This window comes from Phalangium opilio, unplaced genomic scaffold (assembly GCF_054372755.1).
Source record: "Phalangium opilio isolate 3A_F unplaced genomic scaffold, DU_Popi_V2 ptg000024l_1, whole genome shotgun sequence".
NCBI classification, from domain to species: Eukaryota; Metazoa; Arthropoda; class Arachnida; order Opiliones; family Phalangiidae; genus Phalangium; species Phalangium opilio.
In genome coordinates, this window is record NW_028324155.1 from 5,764,873 (window position 1) to 5,783,303 (window position 18,431).

Below are 18,431 nucleotides of genomic sequence, written 5' to 3' on the forward strand. Positions count from 1 at the left end.
GCAATTAGAAAAAAGATACATCAATTAGAGAAGAACGAAAAGAAAGAAAGAAAAAATAAACGCCTCGGGTTAGAGATTGTTTAAAATTAAAGATTGAATTTCCCTGGGGAAGAAATTTGAGAGTTGAACAATTAATAATAACCAAAACAAATTAATTAATTAAAAAGTAAAACCCTATGTACACTGTCGTTGTTTTCTTATTATTAAATAAAATGAATGGCTTACAGAAAAAAATATAAAATGTCACCCTGCGCGTCTTATTTTTCAAATATCAAAAATAAAGCCGAAAGGCAAACTCTCTAGGCCTGGTATTTCCAAAACTAAATAACCGAGACCTTTATGAGTTCATTAACAGGAAAGCGTAGGTTTTTGCCGTTTACTTTATAATAATTGGCCGGCAATTCGGAAACATATTTCTACTAGATATTTCCTGACACGCTAAAACTTAAACAATTACGAAACGGTTTATTTTTTTAAAAATAAACTTGAACTTTTTGTTTCTCTAAAAGAATTAACTCTTTGTTCTTGGCCTCCTTATAAATGCGACTTCATTTTTTTCCTGTTTTGTCTATCAACTTTAAACCTAAACAAAAACGTGGTATTTATATTACGTAGCGGTGAAAGATCAAAAAGTTAATAAGGGGTTATTTTTGTATATCATTTAAATAATTTTTTTTGCAAGTACTTTCCCGAGTTGTCTGTGTAGCCTTGCTTTGTATATAAGTTAACTGCTATTATTAAATTATAATAAAATATGCCTCTATACTGTAGAATTTGTTATGCTTCAGAACTTCAATTCTGGAATTCGATATCAAGTTAAAACTAACATGAAAGGGCGCTATTTAATTACAAATAGAATTTCTCAAAATATTATCACTACCTATATAATAATCTCACTGCAACTTTTTGAACTTGAAATTCTTAAACTACTGACTTATAGGTCTTTGATATCTTCAATAAATACTTAGATTTTACAGTATTTATAAAGAGACATAAAATTTAATATCATGGTATTACGACCAAACAAGTTTCGATAACCCAGGTATGGTGGTTTCTTTTCTTTAATACCTGGTTAATACGATTTTTCCCACCAATAATACGCGAAGAAATAAGAATTCTTCTTCTTTTTTTACTCTTCTGATATCTAAAAGTTAAGCCTAATCCGTTTTTGATGGGTATCGTTCCGCACTTTTTCATACGCCAATCCATTGAACGAACAAGGAACTCCGATAAAAAAAGTTGAAACCTTTTTTTCAACCCACGAAATTACCAAATGGAAGGAAAAAAAAGGTTGGGGTCGAGAGAAAATTTCGCTGAAATTGAGTAGGATTTGAAAAGCGGAATTTCAAAGATGACTTTCATAGTTGTTAAGCCTAATTCTTCCATTTAACATTGTCATTAGGTCTATAATCGAATTTTAAAATGTTGCTAAGCCTAAAACCGAAATTTTAGAAGCTTAATTTGGCCTATTTAATATATTTCAAAGCCTTAGACATGAGGCGATAATTCGTAGTATTTAAACCTCATAAGCCTAAATCAAAATTAATCCTAACGAATTTGATCTTTTGATCTCAAATTAACCTTTATTAAACTTCATTAGGGACGGATAGGGTAATTGTTCTTACAAATCTGCTAAGCCTAATCTTACTCTGAAGACATTTTTCTTAATATAAATTAGCAATTAGCTTTTTTGGCATTTTTTAAAATAGATTTAATTAGGAGATAAAATTTTTCTAGCTAGGGATTAGACCCGGAGGGCAGTGACTAACTTTCAAAATTAAAAAAAAAAAAAAATAATAGGAATGTTTTCATAACTAAGAAAAACACCGTAATTAACAAGATGTCAGGTGATACTGTGTGTCTTTCTATAATTAAGTCTTCTTAAATTTTCTTTGTACGGATTAAAAAGTCTTTGCAAAATCTGCCTAAAGAGTTTCGACGTCTCATAAAAATTACATACTAGAATCAATGAACCCAAGCATAGACTAGTGGCACCACATGCTATTTTCCCAAGCAGGGAGACTGCTAAATAATTTCAAAATATAACCGGGCGAACTCAACCCAAATTACGATATCGATACTGAAGTTAAAGATGTGAACTGAACTAGTTGAAGAGTTGAAACGTAGAAGTCTTTATGATGTAAACATAAATATTTATCAATCCCGAATAAACTAAAATAATAATAATAATATTGTTTATATATTAGACTTATTTAAAACGTTACGTGAAATATATATGTAAACGTAAACAATATTTAAAAAAATAAAAATTCAAATAGCTATTCAAAGAGAGCGGGACAAATCTTTGTAGAAGAAACGATGATTTTAATTCACTCTACAATTTTGGCCAAGATCTACACTATCTTTCATTAAAGAGGTGGGTAAAATTGGGGAAGTCAAAGGCCCGGATTCGAAGCCTTTTGTTTCTCTCAAGTCACCCGGAACGTGCATGGTGGAAACGCTGAATTTTCTTTATTTACTATCGCCTATAACTTCTAACTTAAGATTTCGTGTTTAAATAATAATTTCGAGGGGAAGCCTACATTTTTTTTTACTATGTACTATAACAAAAACGTTACAGCACGGTAGATAGGGCAGAAAAAGATGGGCCATAGTTTAATTAAGGTAATATTGTTTTTAAGTTCTCTAGGTGAGAGAGATGGAGAGAGATAGACAAAATTTAAAATTTCACGTGACCCAAAGTGGAAGATGAAAAGCAAAGCTTCAGTACCAATATCTAGCCGCATTCACGTTTGCAATAACAAGATTTGAAGAATCCATCTAAGTTTGAAAACGTTCAATACAGAACTCTGGGCTCGAATCATCACTATGTACAGCCCCTTTTCAAAGGTCAAAGGTAAAACAGAGTCTGGTTTACGACCACCTTGACCATTGTCTTTAGACGCAACATTGATTGGTCAGAACAACCCTGAGATAATAGCCAATAACCCCAAGATATCACTCACGAAAATACCATTAAAAGGAAGCGGACGCGATATTTTCAAAAACAATGACAACGTTTTCTCGCCATTCACGTATACATCGTTGAAAATAACTTTGAGGCGTTCCTTTTCTCTTTCTAAAACATCAAAATATTCCATTCACGAACGATATTTTAACACAGCGTATAAACTTGGTACCGCAGCCAGCCAGAAATATAATTCCATCGTAACTTGTTAGACACAAAAAAGGATAAACTGAAATAAAATAATAATGGGCAGTGGCTCGTTACGAACGAGAAGAAAAGGAAGAAGCAAAGCGTGCATGGAACCATGGAGAACTGGCCACGAAATGACGCAAGGTGTAAAAGAGAAAGTCCGAAGGCGAGCGAGCTGCTGCTCGATTCTCTATCGTAATCACAGTCATGCAACGTTAAACTAACACGAAAGTGGTTAGCAATAGGCTTAGCTCAATTGACTCTCGTTTATACCAGCTAGGATTAAAGAAAATCAAAAATTAAGTATAAGAGTGATGTCATATACACTTCAAGTTGAAGTAAAATTGTTTCCAAATTAACGGGACACGCCCTGAAATAATTGTTTTTCCGATCATTAGCGTTTTTAATAAGTTAAATTTGATTAATTAAACGCTGAACTTCGACATCATTAAGTATTTATTTAATATAATTTAATTTTCCCTTGTTTTACTTGTTTTGTCTTTCAAATCAAGTCCAAATTTCTACCAAAAGACGAGGATAATTGCAATAGAAATATTCCCTATTATTTAGTGAACATTTCTGAAAATATTTTCAAGGATTGTCACGTCAAGCTAAGCTCCTAAATAAAAATTGAGACATTAAAAAAATAACTGCGCTAAATTATTTCAGTTACTAACAGTCACGTTATCTTTCGATCAACTTATAAGAAGAACAAAAAATGTGAACTAAGAGTGTAGTCATCCGGGCGCATCATCTTCATTAGATAATACGATTTAAAAATAAAAATAAAAAGGTTATTTCCTTAGTGAAAGCTTTCAAGGTTTCGGAATTAGATAGAAAGTTCCGTTAGACTCGAGGAGCTAGCTGCCCCCGTGTTAAATTTAAAAGTCAAGAACAAGAGAAACATAATTGGACATTCTTTCCCCCCCCCCACTTCTTAGATAATAAAATCTAACGAAAAAAATTGACGGAGGGAGAGAGAGGGGGAACAGGGAGGGGGAAAGACACTAAAATTTCTCCTAAAACAAAAGCTTTCAGTGGATAGATAGATACTGTCGTTTAAATTTAGTAGAGAAGTATTTTCTCATCCTGTAGGACGATGCCCTCTAAAAATGGGGGGAATTTGCAACTAAAGATGAATAAAATGGATGCAGGCTCTTCGCTTGGCGGCCTAAGGGCTCTCCTCGAGTCATGCCAGGACTCCTATCCATAGCTCAAATACCACCACCTCAAATGCGTTTACGACAATGTAAAAAAAAACACTTATTCGTCATGGAGCTTGGGCTCGATCGTTGAAATGGTTAAAACCCTAGTAGCGGTAGTAGTACACCCTTAGGACCAGTACCCTTAGACGGTTGGCTGCGTGGGGTGAAAGTTCTCTTGGCGTTGAGCCATCATAACATGGTCAAAAAACCGATAGGACAATTTAGCCATTCCCATTCCACTATGACACGGTCTAACGGCCTCATTAAAAGGCTTTTCAAGTTATAGCCAAGGCTTAAGAGGACAATAGCCTCTATCATTAGGGTCTTCACTATTAGTTACAGTCAGTGTTACATTATTGTCAGGTGGAACTGTTCATGGTTGAAATGTCCAGAAATGAAGTTAGGCCTTGGCTCATGGTTAAATGTTCATATATTGAAGGTTAAAGGTCTATCCACAGTTAAGAGTGAACCAATCAAAACATTCTACCAAATGCGCAAAAATATCTAGACAACAACAACGGTTTCAACTGGAAGTTCACTAAACTCCAACGGGTCTTCCAGTTCTTTCTCCGGACATCTTATAATTATATAATAATACATGGAAATTAGCTATACAGAGTCAGTGTCCGACCTTAAAGAAAGGTCAAGCAAACGTCACCCAAGGTAACGAACATTCAATGTCTCTCGGAGGAGCTCAACATGAGTCCCGGATGTGAAAAAGCTAAAATAAAATTAATAAATAATGGCCAGATGAAATTGGTTCGAGTACATTACGTTACAATGATATAGGGAGTAACTCGTCTTCAGGAACTTTGAAAATAATAAATTAAATCAAATTATATATATATCCTGATTCTAATTTTCTCTCTTCCGTCAAAGGTTACGTTATGTCGAGCTATACCGGTTTTGATTTTGGTTTTGGTTTTTTTTTAATATTACAATATGAAAATGAATCGTACGAAAGTGAAATACATTATGAATCCTCTTCTAGTTCATGACCATCAATAGACGGTGTATTATTTATGTCTTTACGATAATCTCCGCCATAATTAAATTATCTCTCTTCATACCCCATCTAATTCATTTTCCATCCGTTATTTAATAGATGGAGAAGCTATCTGGCCGTCTCTGGATGCTGCTAGCTAGCTGACTTACAGCTTTCGCTCCAGGGAAAAAAGGGGGATGTTTAGGAGGATTTCTAGCATCTCTCTAAGGTCTAAGATGAAACGTTCCTGTAGCGAAAAAAGTTGGGTTTCTTTTTTATTTCTTCCCCAGTCAGATAGAGGAGCACTTTCTAGGCGCCGGTTGCGTCAGGTCATTGGCTTCCTGGTGAAGAACTCGATGGCGAGCCAGAAGGAGCGCCAAGGAGTACGGAAAAAAAACCAGCACCGAAAAATGTTTCCTATAGCAAGCGAGCGAGCAATTTAGCCAATAAACCCTAGACACAATTTTTTTTTATATTTCCAAGTGCCTTCCTTCTTACTCCTTTTCTCAGTTTTATATCTCGAGAAAAACTCCTTTACTTCAACCCCCGTCTTTAAAAAGACGTTCCAAGGTATGGCCATCGGAGAATGCAACTTTTATAACGTGTAGTAAAGATTGAGTATCGTTCCTATTTCTAATTTTAAAGAGTCTAGAACTATATAATTCCTGGAATTTAGAATGAAATACTTTTGTAATTTTTTTTTAATTCCCGGAATTCTCCATGAAATATTTAAGAATTTTTCTTTGAATTATCCGTGAAGTATATAAATTTCTAAAAATAATATTGGACATACTTCGAAAAAAAACCTCCCTATAGTCTAGATCCCTTGGCCTGTTAAGACCTATTACAATACTCCCTGAAATTTCCAGGTAATATATTTACATAATAACATTATTAACTACTAAAATATTGGTAACCGCCTTCTTCTCTTAGAAGCGTAGGTATATTTCAAGCCAAAATAACGAAATTCAAGATTGATAAAACATCAAAAGTGTGTTCCACATATCTCAAGAGGTATTACCACCAAGAACAAGGCGGACGTAACAGTTTGAAACATTGCAAAATCAGTATGAATTCCTCTCTAACCCCATCAAGGTTGCTACGGGCAATCTAAACAACTTTTTTGATATATTTTTTATTTTTCAACATTATCCGAGCGGCAGATGAGTCCCGATTGATAACCTTCGGAATCTTTCGGATCATTTTACCAGGCTCAGTACCCGAAGGATGAGAGAGAGGGTGAAACCGAGCCGAGATCATTTCAAGCTCTTCAGCCTCTTATAGCAGTTTTGCTGCTCGAAATAGAAATCTTACCAAATCTTGATGGCAAGGACTACTTCTCCCTCTCTCTCTCTTCGATTTCAGGTTGAACAGTTTCTCAAGTCGTTTTCACTCCACCCTCTCTCTCTTTCAAACAAACAAAAAGGGGGCTGGATCGAGTTATGATCGAAATAAGGGGGGCTAAATTAAATGGAGGAGCTTACAAAACCGAAAAACTTCTATTCAAGAAAATTTTTAACCCATCAAGCACCTGAGCTAGAAATTTGTTGAGGATAAGATTTTTTTTTATTATTTTTTGGGTTTTTTTAATTTTTTTTCTTTCAAAAATTGGTTTTGTATAATATGTAGGAAGGGGTTTCTTTACTGTCAAATATTATGTGGGATTTTTTAACAAAGGGATTTTGAATTAAATTAAGTTGATTTGATTATGAATGAATTAGGGTCTAATATATCGATAAGCCTAGTTTTGGTATTCAACACCTAAGCCTAATTTTTACAGTCTGTAAGTCTGTAACTAAATTTATTTTTGAAAATCTGTACCCAAGCCTAATTTTGACAAATCCGTTCCTAAGCCTAATTTTGATAACCCGTTCCTAAGCCTAATCTTAAAAGTAAATATTCTATCCGTTTCATCATCACTTCAAGAAAAGAAGGACAAAATCTAGGAGTGGTTGTAAAAGCTGTAAGCCTTTTAGTTCTCAACATAAAACATCGATAAACTTTCATGATGCCTACGCAATGTTACTATAACGTCATTCGCAAAGTTTGAAGTGAAGTGGGGTAAGGTAAAAATAACAAAAATGTAAAAAAAGCAAATATTCTACCCTTTTACAAGTGAGAAATATAATTTGAGTGAAGGAAAGTATGTTTTTCCATAAATAGGGAACGTAATGTCCATAAGCAAAAATAGAAGAGAAGATGGGAGTCGTAATGTACGAAATTTCAACATGAATTACTTCAATTATCCCATGAAAATAAGGGTTCCCGCATTATTTTATTTTTATTATGCAAAATTTATAATAAATTGGAAATTCTATTTTCTCCAAGATTAGAAAATTTAAATTATTATATTTTTATTTTCCCCCATATTACTCTTTTGAATGATAAAAAAATACATAGAGAATATGTCTCTGTAACCTGGCCCTCATCCTACCTACTCAGTTGCCAAAAAAATATAGAGAAACAATAAAAAATATTTTAGGAAAGCTTTCTGAAGATTAGAAGCGGTAGAAAGGTTCAGAACTGTTCTCTTTTATACCAACCCAAATGTTACGCACGAATTCCAACCTAACTTAAAGACTCTATTTGAAATATTTTTACATAAAGAATAAGGGACTGCTTTTTTACCCCAGCTAAAACAAAAGAATATATCTCGGCTATATATTTTCTATAAAGTTGACTTTCAATTTGACAATCGCCAAAAGTCCGTAAACTAAAAAAAAAATTCGAAAAAAAAAATTCAAAAACTTTCGAGTTCCTTCAATTCAAACCGCGTGACACTTGTCCCTAAACCCTACAAGTGACCAGATAGTAATAAACCTTCAACTTTACTGCAAGGTGAAATAGATTTAAAATAAGACAATGGCAAACTTGGACCGTAAAAACAATGAAACTCTTAATTTGACCTACGATGTATTACCAACCAAGCTTGTCCCGATACCCCTTCAGGGTTTTTGGTGGAACTCACGCGATTTAGGGTGTTGGACACTAGCGTATGGACAGTTACGTATAAACCCTTTTCATTGCGATATCATACATTAATAATATTTCTCATAAGTTCCTAAACATTTAGATCTCTTTGACAAATTTAAAAGGAGAATTATTATTAATAAATTTTTTATGGTAATATCGTAGAGCTTTAGGCATTAAATTGGACCATCTTTTCCTCCTATGGAAATTTTGGCAAGAGAAAGAAAGAAAAAAAAAATTATTTTAGCTAGGGCCTTGGACATCAGGATAATAGTGGGAACGACCCAAGTAAATGACGTAAGATTTTTCATCCAGGTCTCGTTTTTTTGGGCCAGGTACAAATCCATGGGAAACAGTTGGAAGCAGCTCGCGATATCATCGTTTTCGGAAGCTGAGCTTTTGAAGCGATGATGATGGGATGGGGGGGGGGGGGAACAGATAGAGAAAAGAAAACATATTCCAAAAAACGGGGAACGCCTATTAGCGATAATGAATTTAGAAAGTATATGTATAGTCTCTTTTACCCTGACGTAATTTTACTATATATTAAAGTTGTAAAGAGAGGATGAGAAATTTTAAAGACAAAGCGAATTTTATCTTAATTGGACACGACTATTTTATCTTTTATCAGCTGAACAATAGGTGAAAACAACAGGGTTTGAGTTGTCAAAAGCTATCACCTGTGAAATTAATGAACACTTCGAGAATGTTTCAAGATAGATTTGAATGGAAGATATCAGTTAATTTTAGTTTGTATTGGCTAAATATCATTAATTTAAAAACTTATCTGGGAGCACGGCAGTGCTCCCAGCCAAGTCGAGCACTGACATCCTTTTCTCGAAGCAACTCGTGGCACTTTTAAGCCCACTGTAACTTCGTGATGGGTACAGGTAAAGGTCTGAAATTTTGCTTGCCGCGAGGACTGTCAATCCTAGCTATAGTTTCCAAATTTCAAGTTCCTACCCTATATACTTTTCGATATATCGAAGGTGAAATTTACCTTATTTTGTCACTCACTCACTCACTCACCGATCATCAAAATTCTAAGGTACTTCTAGGGTAGATAGAAACTTAAAATTCAGGATTTAGTTTTAATTTATTTTATAAAGCACAGAAAAATTAAAACATCCCGAAATTTTTATAAAATTGTTCTTTAGTTCTTAATTTTAAAACTAGATGGCGCTGCCGTCTTTTCAACAGAAATAGTGTGTGTTCTTGATGAAAGGACGTAATGGTCCAAAGTTAACCGAAAGTTGTAACTGATGCTACATTCTTATATTAGGATATCGCGTACAATCTTTATTACATATTCTCTGCGGGTCGAAAGGGGTAATTCAGCGTAAATAAGGACAAACGTTAGCGATTACATTGGCAAACGAAGTACAACGAGAGGGTCTTGTTTTAATATAACTACCGAGGGTCTACAAAAAGAAGTGAGATCCTATGAAAAACATTAACATGTACAAAAATGGGCCAAGCCTCGCCTCGTGACCTCTCCGCCGTAAAACGTTCTGAGATCCCATGTAGAGCCAAGTCTGCCTTTTGTTCTCATTCAATCGCCAATTGAACAATTATGTTATAAATTAAGTCCTTTTCCTAATTAATAACCAATATTCTTTGACTCTATCATTATTATACATCTTTGTTCGTATCAAAAATATCGTGACTTGGCAAGAGCAGGTCATCCCATTCGATTATTTTAAAATAGGCAACGATTTAGTGAATATCCCCTCGACTTCCTTTTAATATTACTTACCTGCGATTGCCAAGTCACGATATTTTTGATACGAACAAAGATGTATAATAATGATAGAGTCAAAGAATATTGGTTATTAATTAGGAAAAGGACTTAATTTATAACATAATTGTTCAATTGGCGATTGAATGAGAACAAAAGGCAGACTTGGCTCTACATGGGATCTCAGAACGTTTTACGGCGGAGAGGTCACGAGGCGAGGCTTGGCCCATTTTTGTACATGTTAATGTTTTTCATAGGATTAAGATTTACCTGTCTAGATCACGTGCGAAAGTAGCTATACATCGTTTTCAGACTAGGAGGATTCATACCATTTACAAAAGGAGTTTTGGCTTTTGACTACATCAGGGAGTCTGGCCTCCTTGTGTAAATGGTATGAATTCTCCTAGGTTGAAAACTATGTATACTAAATCGCAGGTTGCCTAAACCTTTTTTAAGTACAGCTGAAACCTACAATATTTCTATTCCGCTAGAAAACACTCACAAAAAAACGTATTGACAAAGTCCTTACGCTTAAACACTTGAAAACCTCAGTTCATCCTACCTTTGGAATAAGGGATTTACTTCCAAAAAAAAAAAATTAAAAAAAAGGGTATAGAAAGACTAAATAAAGAAGAAAATCATGGGAAGACGATTCATTATTCGAAGCGGGGATCATTTCTGGTAAATCCCAGTCAGCCCCGGTGAATTCTGAAAAAAGAAGGGGACGAAATGATGTTGGGGTCTTGATCCGATGGGCTTCCGAAATCATGGATAGGCGCAAGAACTAAAGGGGTAAAGGGTTATTCATACGAGAGAGAGAGAGAAGAGTTTCAGCGAAAAAGAAGAAGATGGGGATCTGATCCATTATTTTGTCAAAAAATGATACATTGTCCATCACTAGGATGAGAGAAGAGAAGAGAACGCCAGCGAGAGCGCTATGATGGGATTGGCGGCCGGGATCACGACTTCATTTTTTTATGGCCTCTTGAGGGAGAGAGGAGAGACTTTCATGATGGATGTTTCTTTACAATGACGCTCGAATTATTTACATTTCACCTGTCCTAGCCTCGATATCCCCTCGTAAGGACGCGTAAACGTTAATAAAAACCCTTTTAATTAAAAAGAAAAGAAGCATGGGGGAAAACCCTCCACGTAGAAATAAACTCAATGATGTCACCTTTATTTCATTATCATACTAAACAATAAAAGTCCTTCGTACCAACGAAACGTTTTAAAAAAAATTAATTTAATTTTTTTTATTTTCGCTTCGTTTCTCGTGACTTTATCATGAATTTACTGAAGTTTCACGTGAATATTGATTGGTATTAAAACCAAAAGTATTTGCGGTTAAATATTAATATTGAATTTGACACGGGGTAAACGAAATTGCATTCTTTTCAGCATGAATCTTGGTGACGACCGTCGTAGTATACAAAGCCGACCCTGCTATGGTTTGAATATTATTCTTTTAAATTTTTTTATCGTATGTCGGGAGAATATATTGTCCGAAACATTTTTATTGAATTGGCATATAGCGTGGAAAATTTCTCATATTCCTTTCGTGGGGAATGAGTACCGTCATAATATTTTAAGGTTTGAACAATATAAGTCGCGAAAGATGATGGGTTAGAGCTCGGTTATCCTTTGATAAGGTACAGGATAAAGGGAATTTAATACAAAAGGTATGCGGGTGTAATTTTTCTATCGTGATGTGTGGTCCTTATTTGTAACGAAATGAAAATTGGTTTTTTAGTAATTCTGAGGTTATGACGGAAGTCAATGATATCTTATCCTAGCGTATCTGATATTTATACGAAAGGACATTTTTTCTAAACAAGTTAGAGAAAAATTGCGAGTATCAAAATAAACTAGATACTTCGGAGTACAAAACGTCAAATTTTCATGATCCTGGCAATTCAAATAACTTCGAAGCAATTTATTGAACTTTTATAAAAAATAAAAATTCGCAAATTATTCCGTGAGAAGCTGTTCTATATGCCATCTCATCTCGCAAAAACATTCATTTGATCAGCAGAATTCTTTCTTACTAAGAAATCAATGCAGCATGCATAACCTTACGAACTATAATCCCTTCCCTAAAATTATTTTCATTCAATAGATTTCTTGATTTCTATTATCTCGCTTTAAAAGATATTGCAGTATTCTGAACGTTTATTTTTTTTTTTTTTCACAAAATACTTTCGGGGCCAGGTATAATTTTGTCCGTATGGCTCTATTTTTCTCCCAAGATTATATCGAAATGATCTTTGGGAGAGTCACGACTAGGAAATTTGAGGAGGAGAGTACGGAGTTCAACTCAAAACTCGGGTCTAATAGATTACGCAGCCAAAAACGCCCATAAAACGAAGTAAATAACTCTACAACTGAAGATGAGCTGCTCGCTTATTAAAATATAATTCATTGGGTGCAAAAGAAAGGGTAAATACCAGAAAAGGGCCACGAATGACTCGATCAAAAGTTCAACTATACTTTAGCTGGAGAAAAAAAAATCCTAAATTTTGTTTACTTCAATTTATATACTTCTGTTAAACGTAAAATAAACTGACCACGGCGTTAGGGGTCAACGCTTTTCAAAAACCATTAAGGTGTGTGTGGGGGGAAGAGATTCTCAAATACAGTAAATTTGTAATCACAATCACAGGGAGCGTATCAAAAGCCAAAAAGTACACAACCGAAGCCTGTTAAACAGGAATATATATATTATGTCTCTTGAGGCGAATAACTCCGAATACCATAGATATTTTCAAGTTTTTTTTCCATCTCCATCTCTCTACCCAATTCAATATTTCATTTTATAGCTTAAAATTCCTCGAAATACACGCTGTAGCGCTTAATGGGGCCCACAGAAGGCTTTGGGTTATTTTTATGTATTAAATAATTTCTTTAAAACGTTCCCTAACATGCAATGGATAAAAAATACGAGCTTCTCTTAAATTTTCCCGCTTCTCAGAATCTCAACAATTAGCTAGAGAGCTCTTTTTTATGCAAATTCAAAAACCCCAAAGTCAAAAAATAAAAATTTGCATTTCAAAGCCGTATTTCAAAACAATACAGAACCCAAAAAAACCTATATATTTTTTTGTTGTCTTACCTTGTTTGGTTAAAAGCTGCGATGAGCAAAGACCAACGCAGAGTACCTGTTAAATTAAAAATAGTTCAAATTAGTTAAATATTTAATGTAAAGATTTAATGATGATGTAATCTTTTACAGAAACGTAATAAAATTATGACTAAGTGGAACAAAACCTTATCTAAATGCGTTTTAATAAAATTATTTATTTAAATTTATATAAAAACCTGTTTCTATGAAAAGAAAGTGTAGGGTTTTTAGTTGTACTTGAGAAATCGTAAACTAAGTAAATGGAAATCTTAATTCTTTGAAGAGTCTGCTAGCTGGTTTTTTTATAAAGAAGATTTTTTTCTATGCATACATGTCGACTAAAAAACAACATATTAATAAATTATATGTAAAAAAACATTCTACCAGACGTCTGAGTTGTATATTTTTTGATATAACATATTTACTCTTTTTATTAAGGTAATTTATGTAAAATAGGTCTTTGCCATTTGCTAAAAATTGTGGAGATAGACACGGTGAAAATTTTTGAAAACACCTGCGTCAAATGTTTTTATCAATAAATGTGCCAAATTAAATTGAAATTAATAATAAACCGTGCAAATTATGCTTTTATTTTTAGTATATGTCAATAAAAGATACGAATTTCACTTAAAATATATAGATTTTAGCCGGAAAATTACTAAATTAATTTAGACAACATTTAATTATTGATTTGATAAGTCCAGAATTCAAAATTAAGTCTTGTTTACGCCAAAATATCGCCTGCGAATATCAATACATTTAAACTAATCACCTACACATAACTTACTTACACTTACTCTAATTAAAATTAAAATTATACTCCATTAACTAACGTTAAGCCTCTAAATTATTTTTTGGCGTCACATAAATAAGTCCAGAATTCAAAATTAAGTCTTGTTTACGCCAAAATATCGCCTGCGAATATCAATACATTTAAACTAATCTCCTACATATAACTTACTTACACTTACTCTAATTAAAATTAAAATTATACTCCATTAACTAACGTTAAGTCCCTAAATTATTTTTTGGCGTCACATAAATATTTATAACTTTCCAGACATCCTATATGTTAATTAAATGGGCCGAGGATAATATTGTATAACTAAATACCTAAACGATTTCCCTTTCTATTCATATATATAATTAATCTACAAAATATAGAGGGGGGGTTTCGCCAGTGGCACTTCAAACGAAGTAATAATCAAGAATTGATTATCTTCTATCGCTTTTAGCGACAGAAACAGAGACGCCATCGAATTTGAATTTATTTGAAGGGAGGAAACGCTAAGTCTAATTCCAAACAGAAGGGAGGGATACGCGACCTAGCATGACTTGTACATCGACTCAGAGGTTAACAGAGGGTAAATTAAGCTTCACTCTAGTGTCAAGTAAGACTGGGGAAGGCCTTTCCTGAGAATTTCGCCGTTAATTAAAACATTCTTTCGAATCATCAAGGAAGGTATCGAATAATTTAATGGCATTCAATCGAAACCAGCTAAGGAATGAATCACCTACAAACATCGAAGTTGGATAACGACTCTCTACGGAGTCTTGTCGTATAAGTTTAAATGTTTCCCCTCAAACTTACTCCGTCAATCGGACATCCCGACAAATCAAGTACAATATAACCACTTAACACTATTAAAGCCCTAGTTGCCATTACTGCAAAAGCTACTACCTCTACATTGCGCTGGGTTTGGGCCCCTCTTACCAAGTTATCATTTCTGTCAATGCAGTCTTTTAGGTTCAATAAATATAGAACTAGGTCTATGAATTATGGAATAGAAAATACCCCCTTACGAAGCGGAAAAAACGAGGTTAATATATTGAGGAGTCTTTTTGGGCAGAAACGATTAAGACTTGTACCGCTGCTAAAAACGTTGCAAATTCCCGCCCTTTTTCTTACAAGATTTAGCGCCTTTTTGAAGTAAAATAAACGACTGAATGCCACAGCATGCATGTATTCTCCCTCCTTCATGCCCTTTGCCCATTAACATTAGAAAACTATATAACTTTCTTTCCAGTAGAAGATGAGATACAAATGAATTTTCATCGCCAGATCCGGATGATGCATTTAGGAAAATGTATATTCTGTGACTCACCTGAATGCTCTAAAAGGGGCCCCACCAAGTAAGGGTTATTGCAAACCTGGTGGGTTTATAATGTGCAGTACCTTATGAGCAAATAAAACTATCTACAACCTACGGATGAAAGGGAGCTAAGGCGATGGTGCTTGAATTACCACGCACCAGTTCAAGTTCAAACTTCGAAATAAATGAAGGTTGTGTTGGTTTTTTGATATTCAATAATATAAGCAAAAGGTAATGCGAATCTTTTGTAATTATGAATACAAAACACAATAATTTAGAGATAATTTGGGTGGAGTGCTTAAGAAAAAAAAGGTTAATTTTTGGAACTAACTCAGTGAAAGTTCAAACATAATTACAAATTGACACCTAATATGGACCCCTAATGATTTTCCAAATAATAAACTTTCGCCTATAGAAAAAAAAGTGAAAAACTTTCAACTTACCATTAAAAGTGTGTATTTAGATATCCTATTGAAGCAGTCCTCCATCTTGCCGGTTTAACAACGAGAAGACAGACGGAGTTCTGGCCACAAAATAGAAACTATACCTGTAAAACACAGAAAAATAAAAAAAAAAAACACGTTAGAAGTGGGTCAGATAGACGCGTTTTCTATATGTACGCGACCATGATATATTTTTTCCTATGGTTTAAGGGTAGGTAGGTACTCAAAGGGGAGAGAAATTAAGTCTCCCAAGAAAACTGGAATTTTTCTTTTTATTAATTTTCTTGCGCATGACAAAATTGAAAATATATACTCTCAAAAAGGTAAGCCGCTAAGATAAAGGTGGCTTCACAAAGAATCAAATAGACCAATTTAAAGGGGTATTTTCTGGACTATAAGGGCGTTGAAAACAGTAGAAAAATATTAACGTTCGTTTGTAAGGAAGACAAGACCTTTTAAAATTGGTTTAATCTACGAGATAACATTTGTGAAAACACCTTAACATCAATAGAAACGTGGGCGGTTTCTCGAGGCAGTAAAAACCGTTCTCCACCCCAAAGGGATTAAGCTAATTCTTTAAAATCTTAACTTCCCCGACGACGTCGACGATCGAGTGTGATTATTGAGGAAGGAAACTTAACTATTCATTCACGTAGGAGCTGCATGCAATACACAACGACGTACTTAGCCCCATTTCTCTTTGACTGAGAATGAAAACGTCTACAGTGTTAATTAGGCTACAAGTAACTGCATCTTTAAAGGCGTAGTAAATTTACGTAACTGAGTTCCCGTGTTCACGTCACGATTTGTCAATTAAGAAGCTCAATCCCTTCCATCGTTACTCGCGAAACCTAATTTTAAATCGTTAAAATATCAATATGATTTATTAAAATGTCACCGAAGAGAGGGGAGGGGTAAAGATACGCAATTGCGATTTCAATTTCATTATTTCAAGCTATATAGATATACGGTGGGTGGGTGATTGGTAGGTAGGTATAATGGAATTTCTAGTATTCTGACAGCCAGACAATGTCACGTATAACTAGATCTATTTCAAAATCGATATTTTGATATCAACCGGGCTTCGGTTTAGACTTGAGTAGTGGCTAAACAGTTACCAATCCGATTAAATTAAAGGTTATTAAAGTGAATTTGGAACACGAGATTTAAATTTAGATCTAAAAGCAGCGCTGGAACTGAATTTAACTGCCGATGATATACTACTACTACTACTACATGTATAGACAATTTCACGTATTTACTCATTAAATTGAGATTGGCAAATTTTTAGTAGATTAGTATAATTTTAATTGTAATATTGTTAAGTTAATACTGATATGATTAAAGGATTTATCGTATTTCATCTATAGACAGGGGATGTAATAGTACCTATATTGAAATATAATGATAATCTAATACCTTTATGGTAAGTAAAATAATAATAAACTTATGCTTGAATAACTTATAATAGGGAGTCACCCGGTTTTACGATCTAATTCGTAATGGAAAAGGAAACTTTGAAGGACTTTCTCTCTCTGTATCCTTTAAGTCGGAAGTATAGATATTAGAATACAGAATGCATTTATTCAAATATTACGAGGATATGGTTTTGCCAGATTATATTTAGGGAGGGGTCTCCTCAAAAAAATTGGACCGACTACGTCTGTGGTGGGATCAGAGCTACGTACGTCAGAGTCTTCAAGGTACAAGTACTGGTAGGTAGCAAAGGGCGTCAGCGTATCAAGAAACGCCGTCAGTAAATTTATTCCACGCTCGGAATTCAGTAAAAAAAATGTATATATAGACCAGCCAAGTTAGCAGACGGCCTACTGAAATTTTTTTGCGTATAATATTACGATAATCTTGTCGTATAAACCTCAGACCTTATTCTTTTGAATTTAAATAGTAGACATTTTTAAAGGGAGCGTAAAAGACTTCAAGTTAATAATACTGAGCACACCTGAATTTTAACACATTTTAAGCTTGTTTAATATATTTTAAGTTAAAATGGATTTTTTTTCGTTAAGAAACGTGTGTTATACTCCCTTTAAAGTAGAAAGTGTTATCCCTAAAATTTATATCCCAGATTTGCGTATAGTTTAATTTTATACCATATTTTCTTAAAAAAAAATTAAATAAAAAATAAAAATTAAGGAAAAAACACGAGACTTAATTCTCGAGCAAAATTATTTTTAGTGTGAAAATATAACACAGTTTAAGGCAGGAAGCATTTGAGGTTAGCGAAAGAAAATTCACGTCTTTTAGTATAATCTTAAGGTGAAAATGGTTATTAAAATACCTCCAATATATTTATAGTGCCTCACGTAAATAGGGGCGCATCTGCCAATTTAATAACGTTATATATAGGAGAGAATAAAAACCATCTGCTTATATATATGTATATATTATCTTATAAAATCCTTGCCCAAGGTCCCGCATTTATATTTTCTTGCAAATAAAAAAGAACCTAATAAGTGTGGGGGTCTATAAAAACACGGTAGGTACTAAAATGTTTTCTTAAGAAAAAAACCCACGCGTTCAAAACAGGTAAAACCGCCTCAGATACAACCTTAATTAAACTAAAAATACGACGATAAAAGGCGTCTTTTCAATGTTAAACTACATTAATACCAAGATTGCGTTTTTGTCTCAGACAACGGCGCACACCTGAATTATAATAATAAACCATACATACGACTGATTGATACGAAAAACATTT

At 33.9% G+C, this 18,431-nt stretch overlaps 1 protein-coding gene across 1 annotated transcript in view; it reads right to left on the reverse strand.

Moving 5' to 3' along the window:
- The window catches only part of pio (zona pellucida domain-containing protein piopio), a 174,243-nt gene that overhangs the window by 9,534 nt on the left and 146,278 nt on the right, over nucleotides 1-18,431 (reverse strand). The window contains exons 4-5 of the mRNA XM_089868194.1: nucleotides 15,713-15,816; nucleotides 13,168-13,213 (exon numbers count right to left, since the gene is read on the reverse strand). Coding sequence (XP_089724320.1) covers nucleotides 13,168-13,213; nucleotides 15,713-15,757 — 91 coding nt within the window. The 5' untranslated portion in view covers nucleotides 15,758-15,816. The remainder of the gene's footprint in view (nucleotides 1-13,167; nucleotides 13,214-15,712; nucleotides 15,817-18,431) is intronic.